This window comes from Ictalurus punctatus, chromosome 11 (genome assembly GCF_001660625.3).
Source record: "Ictalurus punctatus breed USDA103 chromosome 11, Coco_2.0, whole genome shotgun sequence".
Classification (NCBI taxonomy): domain Eukaryota; kingdom Metazoa; phylum Chordata; class Actinopteri; order Siluriformes; family Ictaluridae; genus Ictalurus; species Ictalurus punctatus.
Genome location: NC_030426.2, coordinates 2,041,091 through 2,066,198, shown reverse-complemented (window position 1 = coordinate 2,066,198; position 25,108 = coordinate 2,041,091). Strand labels below are relative to the sequence as shown.

General features: G+C 37.5%; 1 protein-coding gene across 1 annotated transcript in view; it reads left to right on the top strand.

The window, feature by feature from the left end:
• LOC108271901 (serine/threonine-protein kinase 4) overlaps window positions 1-23,180 on the top strand; it is a 45,524-nt gene extending 22,344 nt beyond the window's left edge. Inside the window, exons 7-11 of the mRNA XM_017479835.3 lie at window positions 374-511; window positions 9,940-10,068; window positions 10,366-10,558; window positions 15,465-15,592; window positions 21,214-23,180. Coding sequence (XP_017335324.2) covers window positions 374-511; window positions 9,940-10,068; window positions 10,366-10,558; window positions 15,465-15,592; window positions 21,214-21,372 — 747 coding nt within the window. The 3' untranslated portion in view covers window positions 21,373-23,180. The remainder of the gene's footprint in view (window positions 1-373; window positions 512-9,939; window positions 10,069-10,365; window positions 10,559-15,464; window positions 15,593-21,213) is intronic.
• Window positions 23,181-25,108: the final 1,928 nt, after the last annotated feature.

Here is a 25,108-nt window from a genome sequence, read left to right as displayed (position 1 = left end):
GTAGTATTGTATGTATATTTTAAAGTTTCGATCATTTTGATCATTCAAAATGTATCATTCATAGGACTGGCATATATTTACTCAAAAGAGCAGTAAAGTGGTTTCATATAAATCACAGAAAATTCACTACCTCACCTTCAAATGTGTTGTCTGTGTTTTTTTTGTTTGTTTGTTTGTTTGTTTTTTTTAAAGTTATGACGTTTTAAATGATTTAATCAGCTGTTTAGTAGTAAATATGTCTCTTACACATACGCTATTTTTATTATTAACTACATTGTAAGAGCTCCAGAGTAACATTGTTTAATAACTATTTAAAATGCTGATCGTATTCATTTTTAATTGCTGATGTATATGTGGGTTGTTGTTGAAACAGGCAATATTCATGATCCCAACAAATCCCCCACCAACATTTCGGAACCCTGACCAATGGTCAGAAACGTTTAAGGATTTTGTGTCGCAATGCCTGATAAAGAATCCTGAGAACAGAGCGACAGCCACACAACTATTACAGGTATATTGGTTTTCTTCTCTCTGTTTTTATCTGTCTCCCTCACCCACTGTGTTTGCCAGTTGTTCTTTAACAACTGATACTGATGTTATAATTATTGGAGTAACTATTTCCGCATGTACTTACTTATCAAGACATCATTTATCATTTATTTTACAACATGAAATCATAACTGATTTTTCAGTTTTTACAGATTTTAATAAATATTTAAATATATTTAAAACTTTTTTTTTTTTTAAATATACACTAAATAAATCATAGAACCTCCCTTCCCCCCTAAACTGTTATTTTGCTGCCAATTTGTGAGCACCCTGTATATTGGGATGTGATATGATTTATTTTTTTATTTTTTTTATTTTTTTTGTCATATTGCATACCATTACTAGCCAAGGGAGATTACTGTTGTCTTTGTTGTTGATGGTTGCATGAGCTAACTGTTAATGTAGCACAATTCTTTTACAGTTGTAGATTACTAGCTAGCCACCACACTTGTGGGCTAATTAATCCCTGTGTCCCAATTTGCCTACTTATATTAAAAGTATGTACTCTTTTTGTGAAGAAAAAATACATACTTTTGAGTGTGTGCAAGTACTGGGCCATACTAATATTTCATGTAACAGAAGATAACATTGTTGCCCGGAAGATAACACTCACCGTAAACAAACTCCTCATTGCATTTCAGCTTTTTTTCATTCATTATTCCTTATATAAGTTATACTGTATATTTTTAATTTTTCATTCTTGATTTATTTTTCCATATTTCATTTACACTTCTGTAAAATACTTCCTTGAATTCGGTGAAGCAAACCATCACAAAACTAGTTGTGGGCAATATTAGCTGAGAAAATGTCCATGGATCCACACTTTGAAAATAAACCAGAAATAGTAGACCACCCGGTACCTTTGGGATACTTATTTCAACATATTACAATTTGGGACATACTAATTCTAATCTCAGATACTAATTAGTATGTATAGTATGCCAACTGGGATGTAGGGAATCTTTAAGCATTTGTAAGAAGGAAGAATGTTTTTGTAGCTTCATCTTTTTCTCTCTTAGAAGTTAACCTGGTTTCTACTTTGTAACAGCTGACCCCAACCGTCCCATCCCTACCCTCTCTTCATGTCAGTCTGTCTGCCTGCCTGTCTGTCTGTCTCTTGCGTCCCCTTGAGCCTTGAATTCTCGAAACAGGTTAATAATTAAAATGCAGTTTTAATGAGATAAAATGTAGTTGCACTCATGAGTACTCCTTGGCACAGTGCCACTTACAGTGGCCTACAAAAATATTCAACCCCCTTAAAAGTTTTCAGTCATTAAAAATGACACATAGCCAGTATTTTGAATTCAAACCGATATGCTCTTAAAATTCATTATCTGTCAGCGCGCATATTCCCAGCCAATTTGAGAGTTAGAATGCTTTTGCAAAGAAGAATTGTAAAATATTGCCAAGTCAAGATGTGCCGAACTGATTGACTCTTACCAAAAAAGATTGAATGTTGTGATAAAATCGAAATGTGCTTCAGATAAGTATTAGTTTAGGGGTGTGCACACTAGGGATGTCACGAGAACCAATACTTCGGTACCAAGTCGGTAACAACATTCTTAAAATGTGACTGTACTTGTTTTTCTGCAGTAGCATAGGTACCTTTGGTAATGAAGGTACAGAGGTTGCAATTCTTCCGGAACTGATGGGGGCAGCAAATGCACGCCAATGTTTTAGTTGGTCCACAAGTGGTAAAGAAGAAGAATGCCTACAAGCACACGGGAAAAACTACAGAAGATGGCAAAGTTTAGCTCCGCCCCGACTTGTTGAGCGGAAAGGTGGTAAGAGTTAAATATGGAAATACTTCACATTCAAGGCGGATGACAACAAACACATAATTGATGCTGTGAAGCCGGTGTGCAACCGATGCTATCTTTCATTTCAAACAAAACGAGGAAACACCTCAAATTTGGCAAAGCACCTGAAAGACGGTCCTATATTTTGTTTGTTTGAGGCAGCTGGCATTGTGGCCGTGAAACCGGCTAACGTTATGCTCCATGTAGTGTTGGTGATAACCATTTATTTGTTAACGACACTAACACATTGCAGTGTTATAAATTCCTAAGGGCCACCATGCATCGCCATTCAGCCCGTGTCCTGTCAGCTAAATGTAGCCTAATGTCACTAATAATTATTCACATGCTCAGGCTTTTAATAAATCTTTTTGGCCTGCCACCAAATCAGTGAATTTAAACTAATGCTTGCATTCAGAGTATAAGGTATGTGTGCGTGTGCGCGCGCATTTATCATTGTCTTTGTCAGACAGTGTATGATAACCAAAATATCCTCCCCTTCTCACTCATTTTGCCAGTATTAGCCAAAGAGGAGACTTTTTAATTTTATTTTATTTATTTATTTATTTTTTATACCACACCGTGGTATCGGCTTTGGTATCGAGTATCATGTACTTTTGGTGAAATTGGTACCGACTACTAGATTTTTGGTATCGTGACATCTCTAGTGCACACATGCAACCAGAATATTATTATTAGTTTTTCACTTTCATTAATAGGTTAAAATTTCACAATAAAGGTGAAAAAGGTTCTGGCATGATTTATCTTGGTTTAATTTTTTATTTTTTTTACATCATAAAAACCTGTCATTTTAACAGGGGTGTGTAGAACTTTTATATCCACTGTAGGGTTGCACGGTTTATCGGTACTGTGGTAGTGTCACATACTAAAGCTTTAAAAATACCGTTGATCCCATTGTATTTGTTAGACGGTAGTATCATCAATATGGTAGTACCGTAAGTAATGTTGTATTTGTGGCAGTTAATACTATTTTGACTAAAACTACACATCCTGCTGCTTTTGCAGAATACACAAAGGTTAGTGACTCCTCATCTAACATAAATTCTTTACCTTAATCTTTGGTACCAAGCGTGCTAATGTGTAACCGCTGTGTAAATACTAAAATTAGCCGTGTTTGCTAGTAAGCTAGCTAATTGGTTATGCCACCCGTTGTGAGTAAATACTACAATCAGGGTTCATACAAGGTGCTTGACTTTTGGCTTTTTGAAATGCAGAAAAGTACTGGGAAACCTTGAAAATAGCCATTTTTTAACTAGTGGTGCTTAAAGGGTCATGAAACATCCCTCTTTCAGCTCAAGTCTACCTCTCAATGTTTTTGAAAAATGCAGCTTGAATGGGTGTGGATGGCTGTGTGAAGAGGGGAGGGGGTGGTCATAGCAGGGAAAGGCAGGAGAGTAAGAGGGGGCAAGCCTTCAGAACACTAAAAAAATGAAGGTAGATAAAGACAAAGTTTGCAGATGATACAGCGAACTTCCGTCCTCCTGAATCCCCAGGGTGAAATGGAGACACAACAGATAGCAGTGCAGGTCCTTTGCCCTATCTATTTAAACCATTAGCCTCTGGCGTTACCATGGACTAAAACATAAAATAAACTGTTGTCATGAATAATTAAAAGACAGCATCTTCTCGTAGGATAGGAACACGCAGGCTCATTAATAATTGAGACCCCGACACGTCATCGGAGTACTATAGTACATTTCCAGACTGTGATGTGACAGGACGAGATTTTAAACCAGTAAGATGAAAATAGCAAGAAAAAGCTAAAAAATTAACCAGTTTTCTCCTACAATTAAAATTAATTGATGCTAAGATTGCCTTTTATGATGTGTGATAAGAACACCTCTGTTACAATCTCAGAAAATGTCATTTTAGCATTTCATGACGCTTTAAAAAGTGCTTGAATTATCAAAAGTCAATAAATATGAAATCGCTAATTAACTATAATATGTTTATTTTAGATAAAAACACTAATACATTCCTTTCACTCAAAATACGACTCCCCGCTGCAGCACCTCCCCCTCCTCCCGTTATTCACTCACTCATTTTGACAGAGACAGCTCCAGTATACTTCTCAAGGTGCATTCATACATGCAGCGATTTTATCTTGAATTTTTCTCATTTGTAAGTCGCTTTGGATAAAAGCGTCTGCTAAGTGAATAAATGTAAGTCACTAGTCACTTTATATGAAGTCAACAGTAGGTGTTCCTACTACTGATTGCCATAGTAACATGGGTGGCGCAAATAGCATTCCACTTTTGATGATAACCCAGTTTTCTTGCTGTTAAAATGAGACATTCTGTGGGGAGAGCGATCTTGTATAAAATTCAGCAGTGTATGTATGCATCATATCCTACGAGATGAAGGAGAAGTGGTGTGTGCTCTTTGCCAAGCGCCAGCTAACTGGCACTTGCACTTTTGCTGCAGATAGATGGCGGCCATCTATTTGCAGCAAAAGTGCAAGCGCCAGTTAGCTTAGCTTAGCTTTCGGCACATTTAAAGCTAAATAATTATAATGAAATGCACTCACTTTTTGTTGCAATTGAGCAAAATACTAGTGTAGCATCACCATCAGGGTGTCATTCCCTATATATTCGATGGTGACCGGGAGCCGGACCGCACCGTTGTCAGACCATGAATTGTGCCGTTCATAGACTTATGAAATAAGTCTTTTACATTGATGTTGGGTGACTTTATGCCACTCTTGTTGCAAAAATGCAAGCAGCTCTGCTTTGTTTGATGGTTGTTACCATCCATCTTCCTCTTGATCACATTCCAGAGGTTATCAGTGGTGTTCAGATCTCGAGATTGGGCTGGTCATGACAGCGTCTTGATCTGGTGGTCCCCAGGGCTCTAAGGCTCTAACAATTTCTTTTAGGAGCACTTGTGTTCCTAATTACAAAAATTTAGAAGCACGGTTGAAGTTTAGGGTTTTTTTGTTTGTTCGTTTGTTTGTTTGTTTGTTTGTTTTAGAAATGGTAACGTTAATGTGCCACAATATAACACACAAGTAGGCATGAGAAAACTTGAGCTTGTCAATTATGACAGAATGTAGGAACATAGTGTGAGCCATGACAAATTAATTTACCTTCTGATAAAGTAAATCTAATATTTTCAGTTAATTTTACAGAATGTATGTAAAAAAAAAAAAAAAAAAAAAAAAAAAAAACGTTAACCTGTTCCACCTTGTAAACAAATACAATAAACCTCAATGTTCAGTGTTTGAAGTCTGCTCCTCTTAAATGTTTAAAGCTACACTATTAGACATTTCCCACTATCATGGTTCTGGGTTGGAGTCAGTTCTGGAACCGCTCTGTGTGTATTGTGTATATATCTGAATAATCTCATAAAGGATGTGATTGGGTGAGTTCATTTACCCGTCAGATGCAAAGCCAGATCCTTACATTTTATTAGCTTGTATTTTTGTTTGTTTATCAGTTGTTCCTTTTAGATCTGTTCCCCCAGTACATTGTTGCCATGTCTGTCGATAATATTGTGTATTTTGGGGATTAAATCAGAACATGGAAACTGGAGTTGACTTTTCTGGTGATATGACAACCCTGAGTTTAAATAAAGTGAATGCTCACTCTATTAGAGATGGTGAAGAGCGTGAAGGAGAGCGGCAGTGCATTGTATGTTTATAGACTGAACCGTTGCTACTCTTGATTATGATTGGTGAGGAATTATTTAATAAAAAATTTGAATTAAACCCACCTTGTAGCGTTAGCATTATTATTAATTTACTTGCTGTGGCTACACAAGCAGGTCACAGTCACAGGTTCATGTCATTTGGGGTAATAAATAAAAGATGGCGGTTTGTGAGATCGGCAAGTTGAAGCAGATGATGTACAGTGTTAATTTTTTCATCATAATGGCTTCTCTGCAGTATTTCCACACTTGTTCGGTTGACTGAGGAGATGAAAAGCAGTGTGAAAATAACTTGCGCAGTGTAGATGCATTTTGGACTTCCTGTAATTTTTATTCTGATTGTATTATACAACTCCGAACAGGTCACTCGCACCGGTGCGAATAAATATTTATTCACAGTCGCACAAAGTACTTTTCAGTCGCAAATGCGAGTGAAATGGTTGCACTGTAGAGCCCTGGTCCTCCATCCACACCTTGATTGACCTGGCTGTGTGCCATAAAGCATTGTCCTCCTGGAAAAAACAATCCTCAGAGGCGGGGAACATTGTCAGAGCAGAAGGAAGCAAGTTTTCATCCAGTACAACCTTATACGTGGCTTGATTCATGCATCCTTCACAAAGACAAATCTGCCCGATTCCAGCCTTGCTGAGGCACCCCCAGATCATCATCAATCCTCCACCAAATGTCACAGTGGGTGCGAGACACTGTCTTGTATGCCTCTCCAAGTCTCCGTCTAACCATTAGAAGACCTGCATTGGGCACAGCTGAAAATTGGACTTCTCAGAGAAGAGGACCTTATTCCAGTCCTCTATGGTCCAATGCTTATGGTCTTTTGCAAACCTCAGTCCTGCTCTTCTTTGCTTTTCATTGATGAAAGGCTTGTTTTCTAGCTTTGCACGACTTCAGACCTGCTCCTAGGAGCCTGTTTCGAACTGTCCTCGCCGTGCACTTCTCCCTAGCTGCCGTTTGCCATTCTTTTTGTAGGTCACATGAGGTCATTCTACGGTTGTTAAGTGACACTTGAATGAGTTGGCAGTCATCCCGGTCAGTGGAGAGTCGCTTTCGCCCTTTGTCGGTTGTAGCTTTGTTGTCCCCAATATCTGCTGCTTGACGTTGTTCTTAAGAACTGCCGTCTTTGAAATTTTAAGGATATAAGCAACCCGATGCTCGCATATCCCTCTGCCAGTAAAGCCAGAATTGAACTCTTCTTTTCTTCACTCAAAACTTTCCTTTTCAACTCTCTTGGCATGGTCAGTAGTTATTTTTTATACCAATTACTTTTTAGCTACTACTAGTACTGTCTTTGCCATCCAACTGGCCCTATTGTAAGTGCATAGTGATGACCACAATAGTGGTTTTTATACTTTTCCTTGTTAAATAAGATTTGGTTCAGGTGATCACCTAATCAGTATCTCATTCAGTAGAATGAGATGTACCTGTTTTGGAATTCAACAGACACTGGAATGGCTGCCGTACATGTAGAGATCCTGATTTTAAAAAAAAATGTGTGTGTGTATATGTATATATATGTGTGTGTGTGTGTGTGTGTGTGAACAATATAATAGTATAGTATAGTACTATAGTGCAGCTCATCCTCATGAACTGCACCAGATTTGCCAGTTCTTGCTGTGAGATGTTACCCGACTTTTCCACCAAGGCATTTGCAATTTCTTGATCACGTCTGGCGGGGACACGTGGTTACATGTAATTTTCCACTGCAAAAAGACAATCAGCTGTCCTTCCTGTCTCCCTGTAGCACTGTCTTAGGTGTCTTACATTACACACATTGCAGTTTATTGCTCTGGCTACATCTGCAGTCCTCATGTTTCCCTGCAGCAGGACTATGGCATTTTCACGCAGGTGAGCAGGAACCCTAGGCATCTTTCTTCTGGTGTTTTTCAGAGTCGGTAGAAAGGTCTCTTTAGTGTCCTAAAGTTATTGTAACCGTGACCTTAATTGCCTACTCCCTGTAAACTGTTCGTGTTTTAAGGACTGTTCGACAGGTGCATGTGCAATAATTGTTTATGGTTTGCATGAAAAACATTGTTCAAGCCCTTTCCAGTAAAGCGTATTTGGATTTTACAAAATTATCTTTAAAATACAGTCTCCTGAAAAAGGGACGTTTCTTTTTTTTTTTGCTGAGTACACACACACACATAAAATATGTGCATGTATTTATTCTTACATTTCTGTGTCTTATCTGACAATTAGGTGAGTTGGTCTTGCTTACCATTGGTTCATCATAGATTGAAGTGTGTGCTCGATTACTCTTCACTTGTTTAGGAGGGACTTCAGGTCGTAGCTCTCGTGTAAACTATGGCGGTCGCTTCACAAATAGCTACAGAGTTGCGCAACTTGGCAAATGAAGTGGATAAACACTCATCAAATGACTGCGTTATTTAGAGTAGAGATGCTTACTGACGTTTTAGGAGAGCTGTACACCCATATGAATGTCGAAGTGCAGCCTGAATTGTTAGGCTCTCTACAAAATATTTCCCTGCATATTCAAAATCTGTGCGAGTCAGAGGGTGCTACAATGGGAGGTCCATCTTATTTACTTCCCATAAGTACTATTGAAACTTATCTCTCACTGGGTCAAACGGCTGGAAACTTTGCAAAGTTTTTTGTTTTATGTGAAAGAACTATCCATCTCCTAGTAGCTTTATAGCCTTTTTAGCTTTCAAATGTATTAGTGTTCAGTTTTGTCTGTATTGTTTGGTTAATAATGAGTTTGTTAATAATGAGTTTATTCTCTTAGACCTGATGCTTATACATGAGCTCTCAACCAGTGATGCACTAGAGCTATGCAAGGACCTCCTCCTTCATTTCCATATTTGGAAAAGTTAAAAAAAAAAAAAAAAAAGTTTATAAATATGGAAATAAATACATGTGGGAATAATTATAAAAGCTAATGAATGCATACAGAAATAAATGGAAAAATTTATAAAAGAATAAATAAAAGTTTTAAAGAATAAATGTAAATTAAAAAAATAAATAGAGAAAATAATAAATGAAGGAAAAAAGTAATACAAAAATACATTTAGGATTAATTTTTATTAAAATGTATTACATTTCTTTTATGAAGTCATTGATTCCTTTATTTATTTTGCTATTATTACATATATATTTAATTTCTGCAGGTTTGGTTCTCCATATGGATGTGCGCATTTTAATTAAGTAAATTCAAGGAGCTTTTTTTCAGTATGTGGACTTGTGTTCACTTTAAACCAGTATTTTTCAATAGTGAAACCTTAAATCTAAGAAAAGAACAAAAGTTTCCATTCGCAAAAAAAAAAAAAAATGCAATTCATTCAATGCTACTTTGAGGAAGGACATTCATATTTACATATGAACTGACCTACTCACTGAGAGAAAAAGAAGAAAAAAAGCTTGTTAAATCCACGCTCTCACGTGAGATGAGGGTGGAATCCCGGTTACTAACGTTCTGCAACAACCATACTACTGCTGCACACACATTTTAACAGTGTTTGTTTAAATACTATAGGTATAGTACCTGGCCTATGTGAATTGATCAAGCTTACTTTGCATAATTCAATCTTGTAATTAGAAACTTGTTTAAATTACGCTTACCACAAGCAATGCAATCACGTTTTGATGAGAAACGTAATATTTATATGTGAACCATTTTTTTTTTAAAATCAAGCTACAGTATGTTGTTCCATGCACCACCTGGTGGATAAACAAAATTCTAAGAAGCATGCCTGCAGGGTTCCGCGGGTTCACACATGACCGATCACATGAAAACACGTGAAAAAACGCACATTCATAAAGGCCGCATCTGCGTGCTGCATGTGTGTGTATGGATGTGTGTTTGTGTGTGTATATGTGTGTGTGTATGTATATATATATAATGTATATAAAATATTTATTATTTTATTTATTTATTTATTATTTTATTTTTCTTTAGCATGCATTTATAAAGAGTGCCAAGTCCAACAGCATCTTGAGGGCACTAATCACAGAGGCCATGGAGATCAAACTTAAGAAGCAGGAAACTCAGCAGAGAGAGCAGGATGCAGAGGATGAAGAAAACTCGGTACTTAAAATGTCTGTTAAAAGTTGTTTAAAGTTTGGCTTTTTCCAAAATAAGTTGTTTGTGTCTGCAGCCTGATATTCCCAAGATTCCCCCAGTCACTAATGCCTACTAAAAGCTATTAGTAATAGCTGTTATTACTATAATAACTTAATACAACGTTAATTGAAAAAAGAATTATAAAAAATCCAGTGTATGCATATTTTTTCTATTAAGTTTGATTTTGATTTATGCTTTGAAATGAGCAGGTGCAGTTGTATATTTTTAAGTTTTACTGTTGTTTCCCTTTGGGCCAATCAGGATGAAGATGAAGTTGATCAGGGTACAATGGTGAGGGCCAGCACATCAGATCTGGGAACTGTCCGTGCAGCCGGGTCACTCAGAAGTTCACTGGGAACCATGATTGAACACAATGATAGCACCTTGGATTCTCAGCTTGGTACCATGGTCATAAACTCGGAGGATGAGCAGGAGGACGCAGGCACCATGAAACGTGAGTGAACATATACAGCTCTCCCTCATGTTCCACCTCTGTGATCACATTAAGGACATTTAGAATAGTTATGCTGTTAATGTTGCTTCACCCATATAAATAATGGTGTCATAAAAGGATTATTTCTAGGTATACGGTAGCCTATTGGTTAATACTGTGTGTGCAGACACAACGGCAATGTTAGTGACATTGGTCACGTACCTACCTGTGAAGCTTATATATATATCGGGGAGATTAAAAGCAACATCCACTAGAAGTCAAGTCTGAGCCAAAACATCGATATCCAGCAGGTTTGTATATCGACCAGTAAAATGTTTATCAATTCATGCTGACTATTTTGGGACACATTTCTGCAGCAGCATGGAGACTAATCCACAGGGTGGAGAATGACACAGCACAACACACAGAAATGTTCTATGTACTTTGTAAAAGCATTTTACAATTTCACTTTTCCAAATCAGATAATTTAATACTTATCATTTAGTGGCATCCTCTATGTTGCCTGCACTTTAATCCCTGTGGGCTGTCTCGTGCTCTTACGGCTTGCTTTCTCCAGTTTCAGTACAGACACCTCACCATCTGCAAAATGATCCCAATCAATCAGCCCAGGGGAGTAAACCTCCAATCCCTCTCTCCTCCTAATGGAAAAATATTGGATTAGTAAAGATCTGTACCAGTTGCCTAACCTTTCACATGGAAGAATGCATAGTTTAGATCAGCATTTATATAGAAAATAACGCATTTAGATCTAATCCTGATCTAATCTACAGCAGATTACTTTTCTTTAAGCACTTTATCTTAGTCTCCCAGGTTTGCATTAGAGATTAATCCACTGTTTTTGTACCTTGGACAATAGAAAAATGCTGAAGATGCTAGTTAACAATATAGTGTACTGAAAGTTGTATTTAACATTTGAAAATTATGTTTAAATGTTTAGGGCTGAGCTATTGCCAAAAAAAAATCTTTCTTGTCTTTAAAATAATTTTTATTTATTTATTTATTTATTTTTTAATTGAAAAAAATTATGGGGTTATTTCAAACATTTATTTTGGAAAATGTAGCTGTGCAAAAATAGTAACAGGACCATCTGTAGCAAATAATAGAAATAGTAAATAGTAAAAATAGCAATGATTCTTTTAAGTATCCTCTATTTAGAAGATATTGTTTGCACTACTTGCTATAGTTGGTGCTGTTATTATATTTGCCCAAGGTAATTACCCCTTCTTTCTCAACAGAATAAATGGGTGTCATGTCTTTCGCAACATGAAATGCCACAGCATCAATAATTTCTTTCCCCCAGTGGCTCTTCTTGTCGTATGGAACAACACTAGAAAATGTTTCAGCTAATGCTGAGTACGACTAAACGTTGCAACTTCCCAACCTCTAACCAGAAAAAGCCTTGAAATTTTTACTCGTCAACTTCAGGTAGCTGTCTAAGGAACTACCAGTTCCTTCCAAGTTTATGGAGTGGCATCGAATCTATATGGCTGCGCTCCGCGTCAGAAATAAACAAAGTAGTAGTTCTTATCTTTAAATGTGTTACACTGTTTATACAAAAGTATTTGCTTTAGCGCAATCAACATACAGACATACAGTGAGGGGGGAAAAGTATTTGATCCCCTGCTGACTTTGTACGTTTGCCCACTGACAAAGAAATGATCAGTCTATAATTTTAATGGTAGATTTATTTGAACAGTGAGAGACAGAATAACAACAAGAAAATCCAGAAAAACGGTTGTCAAAAATGTTATAAATTGATTTGCATTTTAATGAGGGAAATAAGTATTTGACCCCCCTCCAATCAGAAAGATTTCTGGCTCCCAGGTGTCTTTTATACAGGTAACGAGCTGAGATTAGGAGCACACTCTTAAAGGGAGTGCTCCTAATCTCAGCTTGTTACCTGTATAAAACACACCTGTCCACAGAAGCAATCAATCAATCAGATTCCAAACTCTCCACCATGGCCAATACCAAAGAGCTCTCCAAGGATGTCAGGGGCAAGATTGTAGACCTACACAAGTCTGGAATGGGCTACAAGACCATTGCCAAGCAGCTTGGTGAGAAGGTGACAACAGTTGGTGCGATTATTCGCAAATGGAAGAAACACAAAAGAACTGTCAATCTCCCTTGGCCTGGGGCTCCATGCAAGATCTCACCTCGTGGAGTTGCAATGATCATGAGAACAGTGAGGAATCAGCCCAGAACTACACGGGAGGATCTTGTCAATGATCTCAAGGCAGCTGGGACCATAGTCACCAAGAAAATAATTGGTAACACACTATACCGTCAAGGACTGAAATCCTGCAGCGCCCGCAAGGTCCCCCTGCTCAAGAAAGCACATATACATGCCCGTCTGAAGTCTGCCAATGAACATCTCAATGATTCAGAGGACAACTGGGTGAAAGTGTTGTGGTCAGATGAGACCAAAATGGAGCTCTTTGGCATCAACTCAACTTGCCGTGTTTGGAGGAGGAGGAATGCTGCCTATGACCCCAAGAACACCATCCCCACGTCAAACATGGAGGTGGAAACATTATGCTTTGGGGGTGTTTTTCTGCTAAGGGGACAGGACAACTTCACCGCATCAAAGGGACGATGGACGGGGCCGTGCACCGTCAAATCTTGGGTGAGAACCTCCTTCCCTCAGCCAGGGCATTGAAAATGGGTCGGGGATGGGTATTCCAGCATGACAATGACCCAAAACACACGGCCAAGGCAACAAAGGAGTGGCTCAAGAAGAAGCACATTAAGGTCCTGGAGTGGCCTAGCCAGTTTCCAGACCCTAATCCCATAGAAAATCTGTGGAGGGAGCTGAAGGTTCGAGTTGCCAAACGTCAGCTTTGAATCCTTAATGACTTTGAGAATATCTGCAAAGAGGAGTGGGACAAAATCCCTCCTGAGATGTGTGCAAACCTGGTGGCCAACTACAAGAAACGTCTGACCTCTGTGATTGCCAACAAGGGTTTTGCCACCAAGTACTAAGTCATGTTTTGCAGAGGGGTCAAATACATATTTCCCTCATTAAAATGCAAATCAATTTATAACATTTTTGACATGCGTTTTTCTGAATTTTTTTTGTTGTTATTCTGTCTCTCACTGTTCAAATAAATCTACCATTAAAATTATAGACTGATCATTTCTTTTTCAGTGGGCAAACGTACAAAATCAGCAGGGGATCAAATACTTTTTTCCCTCACTGTATTCAGTTGTTACTGTAAATCTACAACACTAACTATACAGTTCACTTTTTGATTACCAAAATATACTCACTCGTTGTAGTTATCTTCATAACTCACTCATTGTAGTTATCAAATTTTTGCCAACAAAAGACAAACACCACCCACTCCCCCACCCCCCTACATCTGTCGAATGTGCCGAGGTGGAAAATGGAATTTTTTTTACATGACAGTTGACTGTCATTTTTCAATAAGGATCATTTTTATAATCAATTTCTTTAATTATGATTGTTGCTGTGTAAAGGGTGTAGTTTTGAATTGGGTTTTTAATGCTTATTGATGGAAATCAACAACTGTTTAATTTACACTTTTAATTGGACTAATTAAACTAAGCTAAATTAGACTTTTAATTTAGACTAATAATTTAGACTTTTTGTCATTATATTCTAATCTTCTGTTCATTCCATTAATTATTCATATGTTTGTGTATTAGCTTTGGGCTTTGTGAATATTTGGGCTGAAAGCAAATCGGTTTGATTTATGAATCACTGGTGATTCAATTCACAGATTCAGACTTCTTAAGAAATATTATAATGCATCATGTTAAAGTAATAATAATGCTTTAAAAGTATTCTCTCCTCTATAATTTCTCAGATATATTTCTGTTTTACTGTTTTCATTCTCCATGAGAGTATATTCTTCAGATCCCCTTTGCCAGTCCTTTGACGTTAACTTTGTTACTTTTGCCACTTGTTTTTCTAAAAAATGCTTGTGACCTAGCTGTGAATTATTCCAATTAAATTATTTCAAGACATAATTAAAACATGATCTCTCGATAAAACAAAGGATGTAATCAGGAAAGTGCAGTGGGTGTCTAGCAGTCTTCCCTTTTACAAAGGGTTATAGCTGAGGATGCATTTTCTCCAAATGAAAAAAAAGAATATTGTGATGGGACTAATGTAGCATAATTGCACTATACTGTCCTCATTCCCATGAAAAAATAACTTAATGGAGGTATGCTTATTTGTTATGTATGCTAATTAATGCTGTTAAGCACCTGCCATGTCTAATCCATCCTGTGATTTTTCATTCCTGGCCATCAGAGAATAATGATGCATCATGCACCAATAGCTTGTCAAAAAAGATTTCCTTAAACAAGTTTTTTGTTAGGAAATTTGGATTCATTCGATTTTTAGCATTTAAAATATTTTTTGCTAGTGTGAATGATGCATTATCATTTTTATTTCTCATATGACTTATACACGAACATTAGAGGAATTCTAATCACATCAAGAAAATTAATTAATCTTTACATCTCCATTGTGCATGCAAGAAAATTCATGTTAGCATGGTGTCAGCTTTCTGGTTATGTATGCATATTCTGTATGCCTGTGTAGAAGAGCAGAGGTAAGACAATAAGGTAATAACTGAATAATTGAACAGCATAAATAAATGATAAGGTGAAGATCTTCACTTGGTGGGCTGCTTGGAGTTCTGCTGCACCATCAAAAGAAAACAAAAAAGTGAATAGTTTGTGCTACTACATTTTATACAAATAATTGGATAACATGCACTTTTATTTGTATCAAAACTATTGAGCTCTTTGTTCAACAGTTCTGCACAAACTTAATGAGGATGAAAACAATTTTTGCTTAACACAGCAAGTTCAATGTTTAACACATTAAAATACTATCCCTGTGCTCTGTTTTTTTTTTTTTTTTTAATTAAAGATCATCAAGAAACAATGCAGCCAGCTAAGCCATCATTCCTACAGTATTTTGAACAGAAAGAGAAGGAGGACAACAAAAATAGTGACAACGACAGTCACAAACTGCCTCCAGAAGGGGACATGGAAGTGGTAAGCACTGATCATTGAGTTGTTGACTTAACTTGCAATTCAAAACATTGACATTAATAATTCAGTTGAAATTAAAGTGTCAGAACTTGTGACCTTAATGGTTTGTTTTATTTTTCTTTGTGTTGAATATAGACTGATTCTCATCAGCATTTGTTAAGTATAGAGTGTAAGAGTCACATTTCTGAATCGATAGCTTCTAGTAGATAGTGTCACAAAAAATCAGACTCTCTAAATAAGGGGTTTGAAAACATGAGCCTTTTTACCTGCAGGACTCCGAGTGCACATGCATTTCACTTGCTCAAGTCAAACAAATTATAAGGCATGGAAAAAAGAAATAAAGACCATTTTAAAGGCAACTGTCCATATACAGTTGATATAAAAGGTCTACACACCCCTGTTAAATGGCAGATTTTTGTCATGTAAAAAATTTAAACGAATAAAAAATGAGCTAAATCATGTCAGAACCTTTTCACCTTTATTGTGAAATTGCAACATATAAATATCAAGTGACAAACACCCAGAAACTTCCAATACCCAACTTGCATAAGTGTGCACACCCTTTTATAATTTGGAATGTGGAAGTGTTCAGAAGCAACCAATCACATTCAAACTCATGTTAAATACTAATTAGTATACACCTGCCATCAATTAAATGCTGTACATCTTCTTGGTAACATCCAACTGGAAAAGCCATGTGTCATAAAGAGCTTACAAAGCAGGCACAGGATATCACTGTTGAACAATAGCAATCAGGAAAGGGTTAAATAAAATTCCAAGGCATTGGATATACCATGGATTACTGTAAAGACAATAACCAACAAGTGGAGAAAATATGACAGTACTAAGGACAGGACGTCCCTCTAAAATTGATGAGAAGATCAGGAGAAAACTGGTCATGTAGGTCTACAGCAACATTAAAAGAATTGCAGCAATTTCTGACAAGTACTGGTTGTTGTGACGAGTACATGTGACAACAATCTCCTGAATTCTTCATAGCTATGGGGTAGGGTGGCAAGACGGAACCTTTTTTAACCAAAATATAAATAAATAATACTTTCAATCTCCCAAAACCATGTGGAATAATATGTTATGGTATGATGAGACCAAAGTTGAACCTTTTGGCCATAATAGCAAAAGATATGTTTGGCACAAAAGAACACAGCACATCACCCAAATAACACCATCTACTGGGGAAGCATGGTGGTGGAAGCGTCATACTTTGAGGCTGGCTGTTTGTTCATCTGGAACTGGGTCTTTAATCAAGGTGGAGGGAATAATGAATCGCTCCAAATACCAGTCAATTTTTACACAAAACCTTAAGGCTTCTGCTAAAAGATGAAAAGGAATTTCACCTTTCAGCATGACAACGACCCAAAGCAAGCCTCTAGATCAACAAAGAGATGGCTTCACCAAAACAAATTCAAGGTTTTGGAATGGCCCTGCCAGAGTCCAGACCTATATCCAATTAAAAAAAAAATATGTGGGGTGATCTGAAGAGGGCTGTGCACAGAAGATGCCCAGCCAGGTGGATGTATTTAGAATGCTTTTGCAAGGGAAAATGTCAAAATATTGCTAAATCAGGATGTGCCAAACTGATATGGACTCTTACCCAAAAAGACTGAATGTTGGGATTAAAATCTATAGGTGCTTCAACTGGGTATTAGTTTAGGGTTGTGCACACTTATGCAACCATTTTATTGTAAATTTTTTAATTAATAGGTTAAATTTTTACAATAAACTTTCTAATTTATTTTGTTTTGTTTTTTTTATTTTTTTTTTTAGATTACAAAAAAACTGACATTTTAACAGGGGTGTATTGACTTTATAGCCACTGTACTGAAGAGTAAGGACATTGGAGACAGATTGCTATTGTTGTTTGACCAAACGATGCAAACATTTCCATATCAGTTTTTTCCCTTTATTTGTGTATTCCTTCTTTTTTGTTCACTTGCAAGCAGTATAGTGCTCTACTACATTAACTATTTTTTTTTTTTTTTTTTTTTTACTCATCTTAAAAGTCCAGGTGATTGCATCAGACCTGATCCAGCGCCTCCTACCTTTGGAGGGGGGACAGGGTGTGAGGGGACGGGTGTGTTTGTTAGACATTTGGATATTGATAGTTCTCCTGGAATTTTAAAACATTCTGAAGAATTTGTTAACTGCTAATCAACACCTCCATAAATGTTTTACATTTTATAACACAAATTCAGAACTTGTGTAATGGTCTACTAAAGTGTGTTAAGCCACAGGGCTTAGTGGTCATTCCATCAAAAGACAAATTTTAGGTCACATTCAATGCTACACTCGAGTGAACATTGGTGAGGTACCAACAGTGAACAAAGAAACTGATATTCAGATAAATATTATACTTTATTTGTAAGGCCAGCAGCGGCTTACCTTTGATACCACTCTCTTAATGTCTTTAGGAAGCAAATGTGAAAACTCTATCCTGCACATTGTTTCCAGATGCACTGCTACAGCTGTTAGAAAAACAAACCACACAGAACAGTGTTTTGAGAAGTCTGTTGGCTTTGACTCCTTTAACTGAACTCCTTTCCTTATTAGAATGAAATGCTCCACAGCAACATTTTTCCCCTTTGTCCGTTCAGTATGACAATCCTTCAGTCTCAGGCACGGTCACTGAGATGACTCTTTTCTTAGAATGGAGATGGTCTTGTTATTTTTATCTTATTGATTGTGCAATATATAGTTACAGGATGCCCGTAAAGGGCACTAATGAAGTCATCTGGGAGTCAGCAGGAATGTCTTTGTGCTGGAAATGCATTTTACCTTTCCTTTTTATTTGCTACTAAAAAGCTATGGTTTTACTCTATATATAAAGTCACAACATAATTGGCTGATGCACCAGACCTCAACAATAACATTTGTGGGATAATATGCTGTGTAAAAAAAAAAAAAAAACCTCTCACCAGTCATGTGTTTTTATTAACATTATAATCTTTATTGGTTGAGAAATCAGTTCAATAATTGTTTCCTTACTACACTAGTATTTTTTTGCCCCCTTTTCATGTTCTTTTGTGCTACTAATATGTTTTTTTTTAAGGTTCACATTAATGCTGCAGCCTCTAGAGAGAGACTAAAAAACACTATCAATTTTAAAGTGAAAAATATGACATTATTTTTCTTTCCCAGTATTATATGATGTTCAGTATATAGTGATCACATGTTTTCAGACATCTCTGTGCCATATGGGCTGCATGCACTTTACATATAGCATCAACACAAGCAATATGTTAGCACACAGTTGGAAATCTACAGGTACCTTGGTAGTTTTCCAAAATATCTCTGGTGTAGCTGAGGCAATACAGATGTACAGTATACTCAGTATTCCTACTATTTCTGATTGGGCTGTGGTGAGTGATATGGCTTTCAATTAATAACATAATATATGGGATCTTTTTTTGCAATAAATATATTCTATAACAATATGTAACAAATGCTTCAATGAGAGGTGATACATATTATGTAGTGTAGCCATCTGTAACAGGTGACTGATTGAGTAATTTCATTCCAGTGCTTGCTTTTTCTATGGTCAGCATGTTGCAAACACTCCAGGTTTGCTTATATGAGTTGGCTTTGTTTACTGTTTTAATATTGACTGACACATTTATTGAAGTCTGACCTAGTGCAGGCTTTTCTGAAAGTATTTGGAAGTTGGTTATGTTGTTTGGCCAGCATCTTTGACCTGTCCAGTTGCAAAGTGGGGCCTTCATGTATCGGACTTTGTCCAGCACATCCCACAGATGCTCGATCAGATTGAGATCTGGGAAATTTTGAGGCCAAGTCAACACCTTGAACTCTTTGTCATATTCCTCAGACCATTCCTGAACATTTTTTGCAATGTGGCAGGGCGCATTATCCTGCTGAAAGAGGCCACTGCCATTAGCTAACGCCGTTGTAATGAAGAGGTGTACTTGGTCTGCAACAGTGTTCAGGTAGGTGACGTGTCAAATTAACATCCACATGAATGACAAGACCCAAGGTATCCCAGGAGAACATTGCCCAGAGCATCACACTGCCTCTGCCGGCTTGCCTTCTTCCCATAGTGCATCCTGGTGCCATCTCTTCCCCAGGTAAGCACACTGCACAGGGCCATCCACATGATGTAAAAGAAAACATGATTTATCAGACCAGGCCACCTTCTTTCATTGCTCCATGGTCCAGTTCTAATGCTCACATGCCCATTGTAGGTGCTTTTAATTTTGGACTGGGGTACAGCACGGGCACTCTGACTGATCTGTCTACGCAGCCCGATATGCAGCAAGCTGTGATGCACTGTGTGTTCTGACACCTTTCTATCATAGCCAGCATTATTTTTTTCAGCTATTTGAGCTACAATAGGTGTTCTGTGGGAACTGACCAGATGTGTTAGCCTTTGCCCCCCACACCATCGGGGAGCCTTGGGCACCTTGTTGTAAGTTCTGATTGTCCTTCCTTGCATCATTTTTGGTAGGCACCAACCACTGCATAACGGGAACACCCCATAAGACCTACTGTTTTGGAGATGCTCTGGCCCAGTCATCTAACCATCACATATTGGTCCTTGTCAAAGTCGCTCAGATCCTTACGCTTGCCCATTTTTCCTGCTTGTGTCACATCAGCTTTGAGAACTGTATTCATCTGCTGCCTAACATAAATATATAATATTTAAGGCCAAGTTACAGAAAAGGTTAATTAGATGTGAATTAAGTGAGATGAAAAGTAAATGGCGTGACATGAAAAGGGAGGGAAAAAAAACAAACCTACTGTACCCAGGTGGTTGTTGACACCAAGAACAATACACAGAGAAACTGCACTGTTTGTGTCGTTTAAAAAAAAAAAAAAAAAAATTGTAGTTGAAGTGTCTCGGTGACTCGACCAGAAATCCCTTGTGTCTTTCCTGATGCCATGTGTAAGAGCAGAAGGTAATGTGTCCACATGAAGCTAATCAGCTGCAGCACACTAGTGAGTTTTTGGCACACTGCAGCTTGAGACTACATTGGTCACTTACAGCTCTAATAATCTTGCTCTAATAATGTGTTGCACAGCATTAAAAGAAGATTCCACAGTGTTTCTATAAGCTTAATTATATTTGTGTGTCTAATGTAAAATACAGAAGCTATTTAAACTTGGCAGCATAATCAGTATATAAAAGCACAGTAACTCATCACAATTTATGATTTGTAGCTGAGGTTTATGTTCGTTAGTATTCTTAGGCGTAAATTTGCACACACTAAGGAGCATGAGTAGGATACAAACGTATTTCCAAAATTACTGAATTTGCGTCAATACTGAAACAATATTTAATGTTCAATTACATGTCGACCTCAGAATAGAAAATCATAATCAGAATGAAGGTGTTTGTTGCTTTGTTGATCATCATTGCAAGTCTAATGACCAAGGGAAAGTAAGGAATCAGTAGGACTATATAACTTCTTTTTCCATATTGCTGTGAAAAAGAGCAGTGTCTATATATTCTGAAGGAATACTGGATTAAAATAACTCCTTATAGAAATGTTGAAGTTTCATTCCCATATTCAGTCCATTGTATTACAGTAGTTTGGGAGATGAACCCTAGCACTTTAATTTAAATTATAATCTCCCTGTACCCATTTTTCCAGATACGTTCCTTAAGTGTAGAGGAGCTAAGAAGACGCCTGGCATCTCTGGACCCTCAGATGGAGCAGGAGATTGAGGAGATCCACCAGCGCTACCAGGCCAAACGCCAGCCCATTCTTGATGCCATTGAGGCTAAAAAGCGACGCCAGCAGAACTTCTGAACCAGCTGAAGAAACTATTGATGATCCCTCAGCAATGTTTTACAGTCAGTTACCTATAAAGGTACCTGTGCCAGTCCCAGCTACACTTTGGGTTTTGTTGTTTGTTTGTTTTTATTTAAAATTCTCTTTGCATTTGTTGTTTTATTATTTTTAAAATCTGTTGCTGTATCTACACCACTGTTGGTACTTGATTGGTGTTACTGTTGGCTCAAAAAGCAGGGAACAATATTTTGTCATATACTGTTTGACTTACTGCACTTTTTTAAGATTTCTATTACTTTGGCATAAGTGTTGTGTATATTTTTTGTTTTTGTTTATTTGTTTTTTGTTTAAAATAGCTGTAATTAGCACAGTTCACAAAATCTAGTAGTCATAAAACAAGCTAATAATTAGATTGGATATTTTTATTAATAGGATTTTCTAAAGAAGGCAACTAAGAAAGGTCTATAGAGATATTTTTTTTAGCCAATATAAAAAGAATACAAACCATACAGCTTCTAGCTGATACACAAATGGTACAGGTTTAAATGCAAGTCTTTTTAAACACCATCTCTATCACATCTGCTGTACTGTCAAATTTTAGCTCAGTATAGGCACACCCATGAATGATTGTACAAGGTCAAAATCTAAACTGACATGGTAAAACTGGAAGTGTGTGCTTTTATTCAAGGGACCTAGAAGACCTATAATCTAGAGTTGAGGATTGAACTGCTTTACTATCCACAGCTCAATGTTCCAGTTGGACACATTCTCCATGCAGCAGCAGAACATGTTAACAGTGACTGGTCACATAGGCATAGAGACGGAGTTCTGTTTAGTAAGCAACACTTCATGCTACTTTGCAAAGATTTTATAGTTCCCTTTTAACTATTTGTAACACAGCCACAAATTGCTTGCTAGCTGTGCTACTCAAAGCATTTGGAAGGATCTGCTGAGAGGCAAGTGATGAGAGCAGTCACAACCACCTTGATACTATTACATTCAATTCCATGGTAAAATTTTTGATAACCAGATGTCCTTTAAAGCCCAAAAAGCTCAATTTCTCCTGATCATGACTTTAGTTTAAGCAGCTGTAATGTTTGAAAACACATGTCAATGAACATATTCTATATCTTGCACTCTGTAAGCTCCCTGCAAGGGCATGAGAGGAAAACTTGAGTACCCCCTTCTATTTTGGTCCTGTCTGTTAGGATATCATATTTGATATAATATACTAATTTAAAAAAAAAAAAAAAAACTAAGAGCTGCATACTTACATTTTTCCTTTAATGGTTAATGTCAGATCAGGCATAGATGAAGTTGAGGTGCTAAAATTTGGAATGTGGCTAAAATAGCCAATTTTATAATATAGTTTATTTTTAAACATTGAAAGATTTTGTATGCTGTGAGGTCCTGGTATTGTTGTAGCTGGAGTGTAACATTTCCCTGCAAATTTGACTCAGGTTTAATTGTCTCAAGATATATTTGTATGGTAATCCGTAGCTACTGTGAAAGACTTGTATATTTTATATATACACACACACACACACACACACACACACACCCCTTATTATTTTTTGGAGTTTGTTACAATCTGTAATTAAATGATAAACCTTTACAGTAGTAATGCATGTTGCTTCTTCTTTTTTTCTTTTTTAAATGCGCAATGTGAATACAGAACCAATGTCAGTACACCTCATCTGTCCTAACACTGGTAATAAACAAGGATTTTGTCCGTGCCTTAAGTTATGCAAATTCTATTTGCAAGTGTTTAAATTTGGAATTGTCAATTTGTTTTATGTGTGAATAATAAACTGGATTCATTATAATTGTTTTACCTTGTTTGATCTTTGAACATGGCTTTCTTTTGTATGAATGAAGTGGAGAAAATGCTGTCTTCTAAAATTGTCCCCAAATTGCATGAATGAACACTGAGATCTCTATTGCATTAGGTAGAACAATCTTGTGATATGTTGCATCATCTTTGGTTAAAACCCTAGAGGCAGCATCTGTTGGTAAATTGCACACAGATAAACAAAACAAAAACTGAAAGCAAAAGAAGTTAAATGCTATTTTTAAATGAGTTGCTTGCTTGCTTCTAAGATTTTGCTTCCAAGATGCATAGTTAAATGTTTAATGAAATATTTGGATGCAATTATAACACAAATTCTGTAACTGTGGTTTTGTAAACCTCAGATAACTACCAGGAGCTTAAGACTGCATCAACCTGTGGTCAGACATGACCACTGAGTTAACTCCACTGGGAGGGGTGATGTTAACCTTGTAAAATCTGGAGAAAGCAACTAATTAAAGTAGTTTGGGGAACCACGCTCTTGCCAAATCCTACACAGAGTGGGACAGGGAATCCTGGCCCAATGGGGTTTACTTGGCACTTGCAAAGAAAACTCCACCTGCAACTTGCCAAACCTTTCCCAGATTTGGGCTTCTACTTCTGGGTGCAGTTGCCACTTCTCTGGTCCATGGCAATATTGTACTGCCCCAGTGGATACGTTGCTCTCAATGTGGCCAGTTGTGGATGGGCCTGCCTTTGGAGTTTCAGTGCAAGTAAAAGAGGAGAACCTGACATTGTGCTGCCTTGGTGGTTAATGGTTAATAAGCTGACAGTCACATCTGAGGGGTTGGCAAAAACATCAGGGTCAGATAGCTAGTTGATGTATTCTGACCTTGCCAATGAGGGGAAACCACACATCCACACTCTGAGTTAGGCATCCATGAACATTATCACTCTCCAGTAGGGGACCAGTCCCAACCAGACACCTGTTAGGAACACACCTTGCATTGGAAGTGAGCCAGTGCTTGGGATCCTTTCACTGAGACAAGGACATATTTCAGCTGGTGGAGTTTTGGGCCTAGATGCAGGCTGATAACCCACTTCCTGATGCTCACGGTTCTAGCAAGTTCAGAGTTCACTGTGATTCTGAGTGCCAAAATGTGGGAGAAGAGGGTGGACGTGTTCCAGATAGCTTGCTCTTTCGTGGGAGCACAGAGTATACCAGTTGTTCCAATATGGCAGTATCCAGATGCCAGTGGCCATCAAAGAGACAATGCCACCTCCACACATCTTGAAAAAGCCTGTGGTGCTGAAGGGCAGCGGATTTTTAATGTCTTTGCTCAGAAGGGAATCCTTAAAAAAAGCATCAGTGGTTCATGGATGCATAAAATGTTTAAATGCATAGGGAAAAAATGGTACCAGGGAGCAGTTTCCTAAAGGTGCCACCTGAACAATCTGTTGGCCCTGCTGGCTTTGTTATTTTGGAACGTGTACCATCCTATTTAGGGCTTCTATGGCAGCAGGTCCAAAGAGTGACCCAGCAAGTTCCACATGGCTGATTTTCGCACATCAGACAAAGAGGATTGTGACAGCCACAGATGTTGACACATAAATTGTCAGAGCCTCTCCCCATATCCTGGCTCATGTGTCATCCACTGTCATGAGGGCAGGGCACACAGCTCTCTTACAAAGGGGCCAACTGCGGATTGGGGAAACTTTTCCAATGCAAGTAGCAGAATAGCCAACATATTGCCAGTGCTCGCAACATGATGCAACAGTGCACATTTTCACCAGGGATTAATTTCTGCAACTGAACTCGACACTTGGGGAGCACACATACAGTTGCAATCAAAATTATTCAATTCCCATTGCAAATCAGGTTTATTGACAAAATTGGCAGACTTTCAGCTGTTTGCAATGAACAAATCAAACAAAAGCATTTGAAATAGTTTCAACAATGAATGC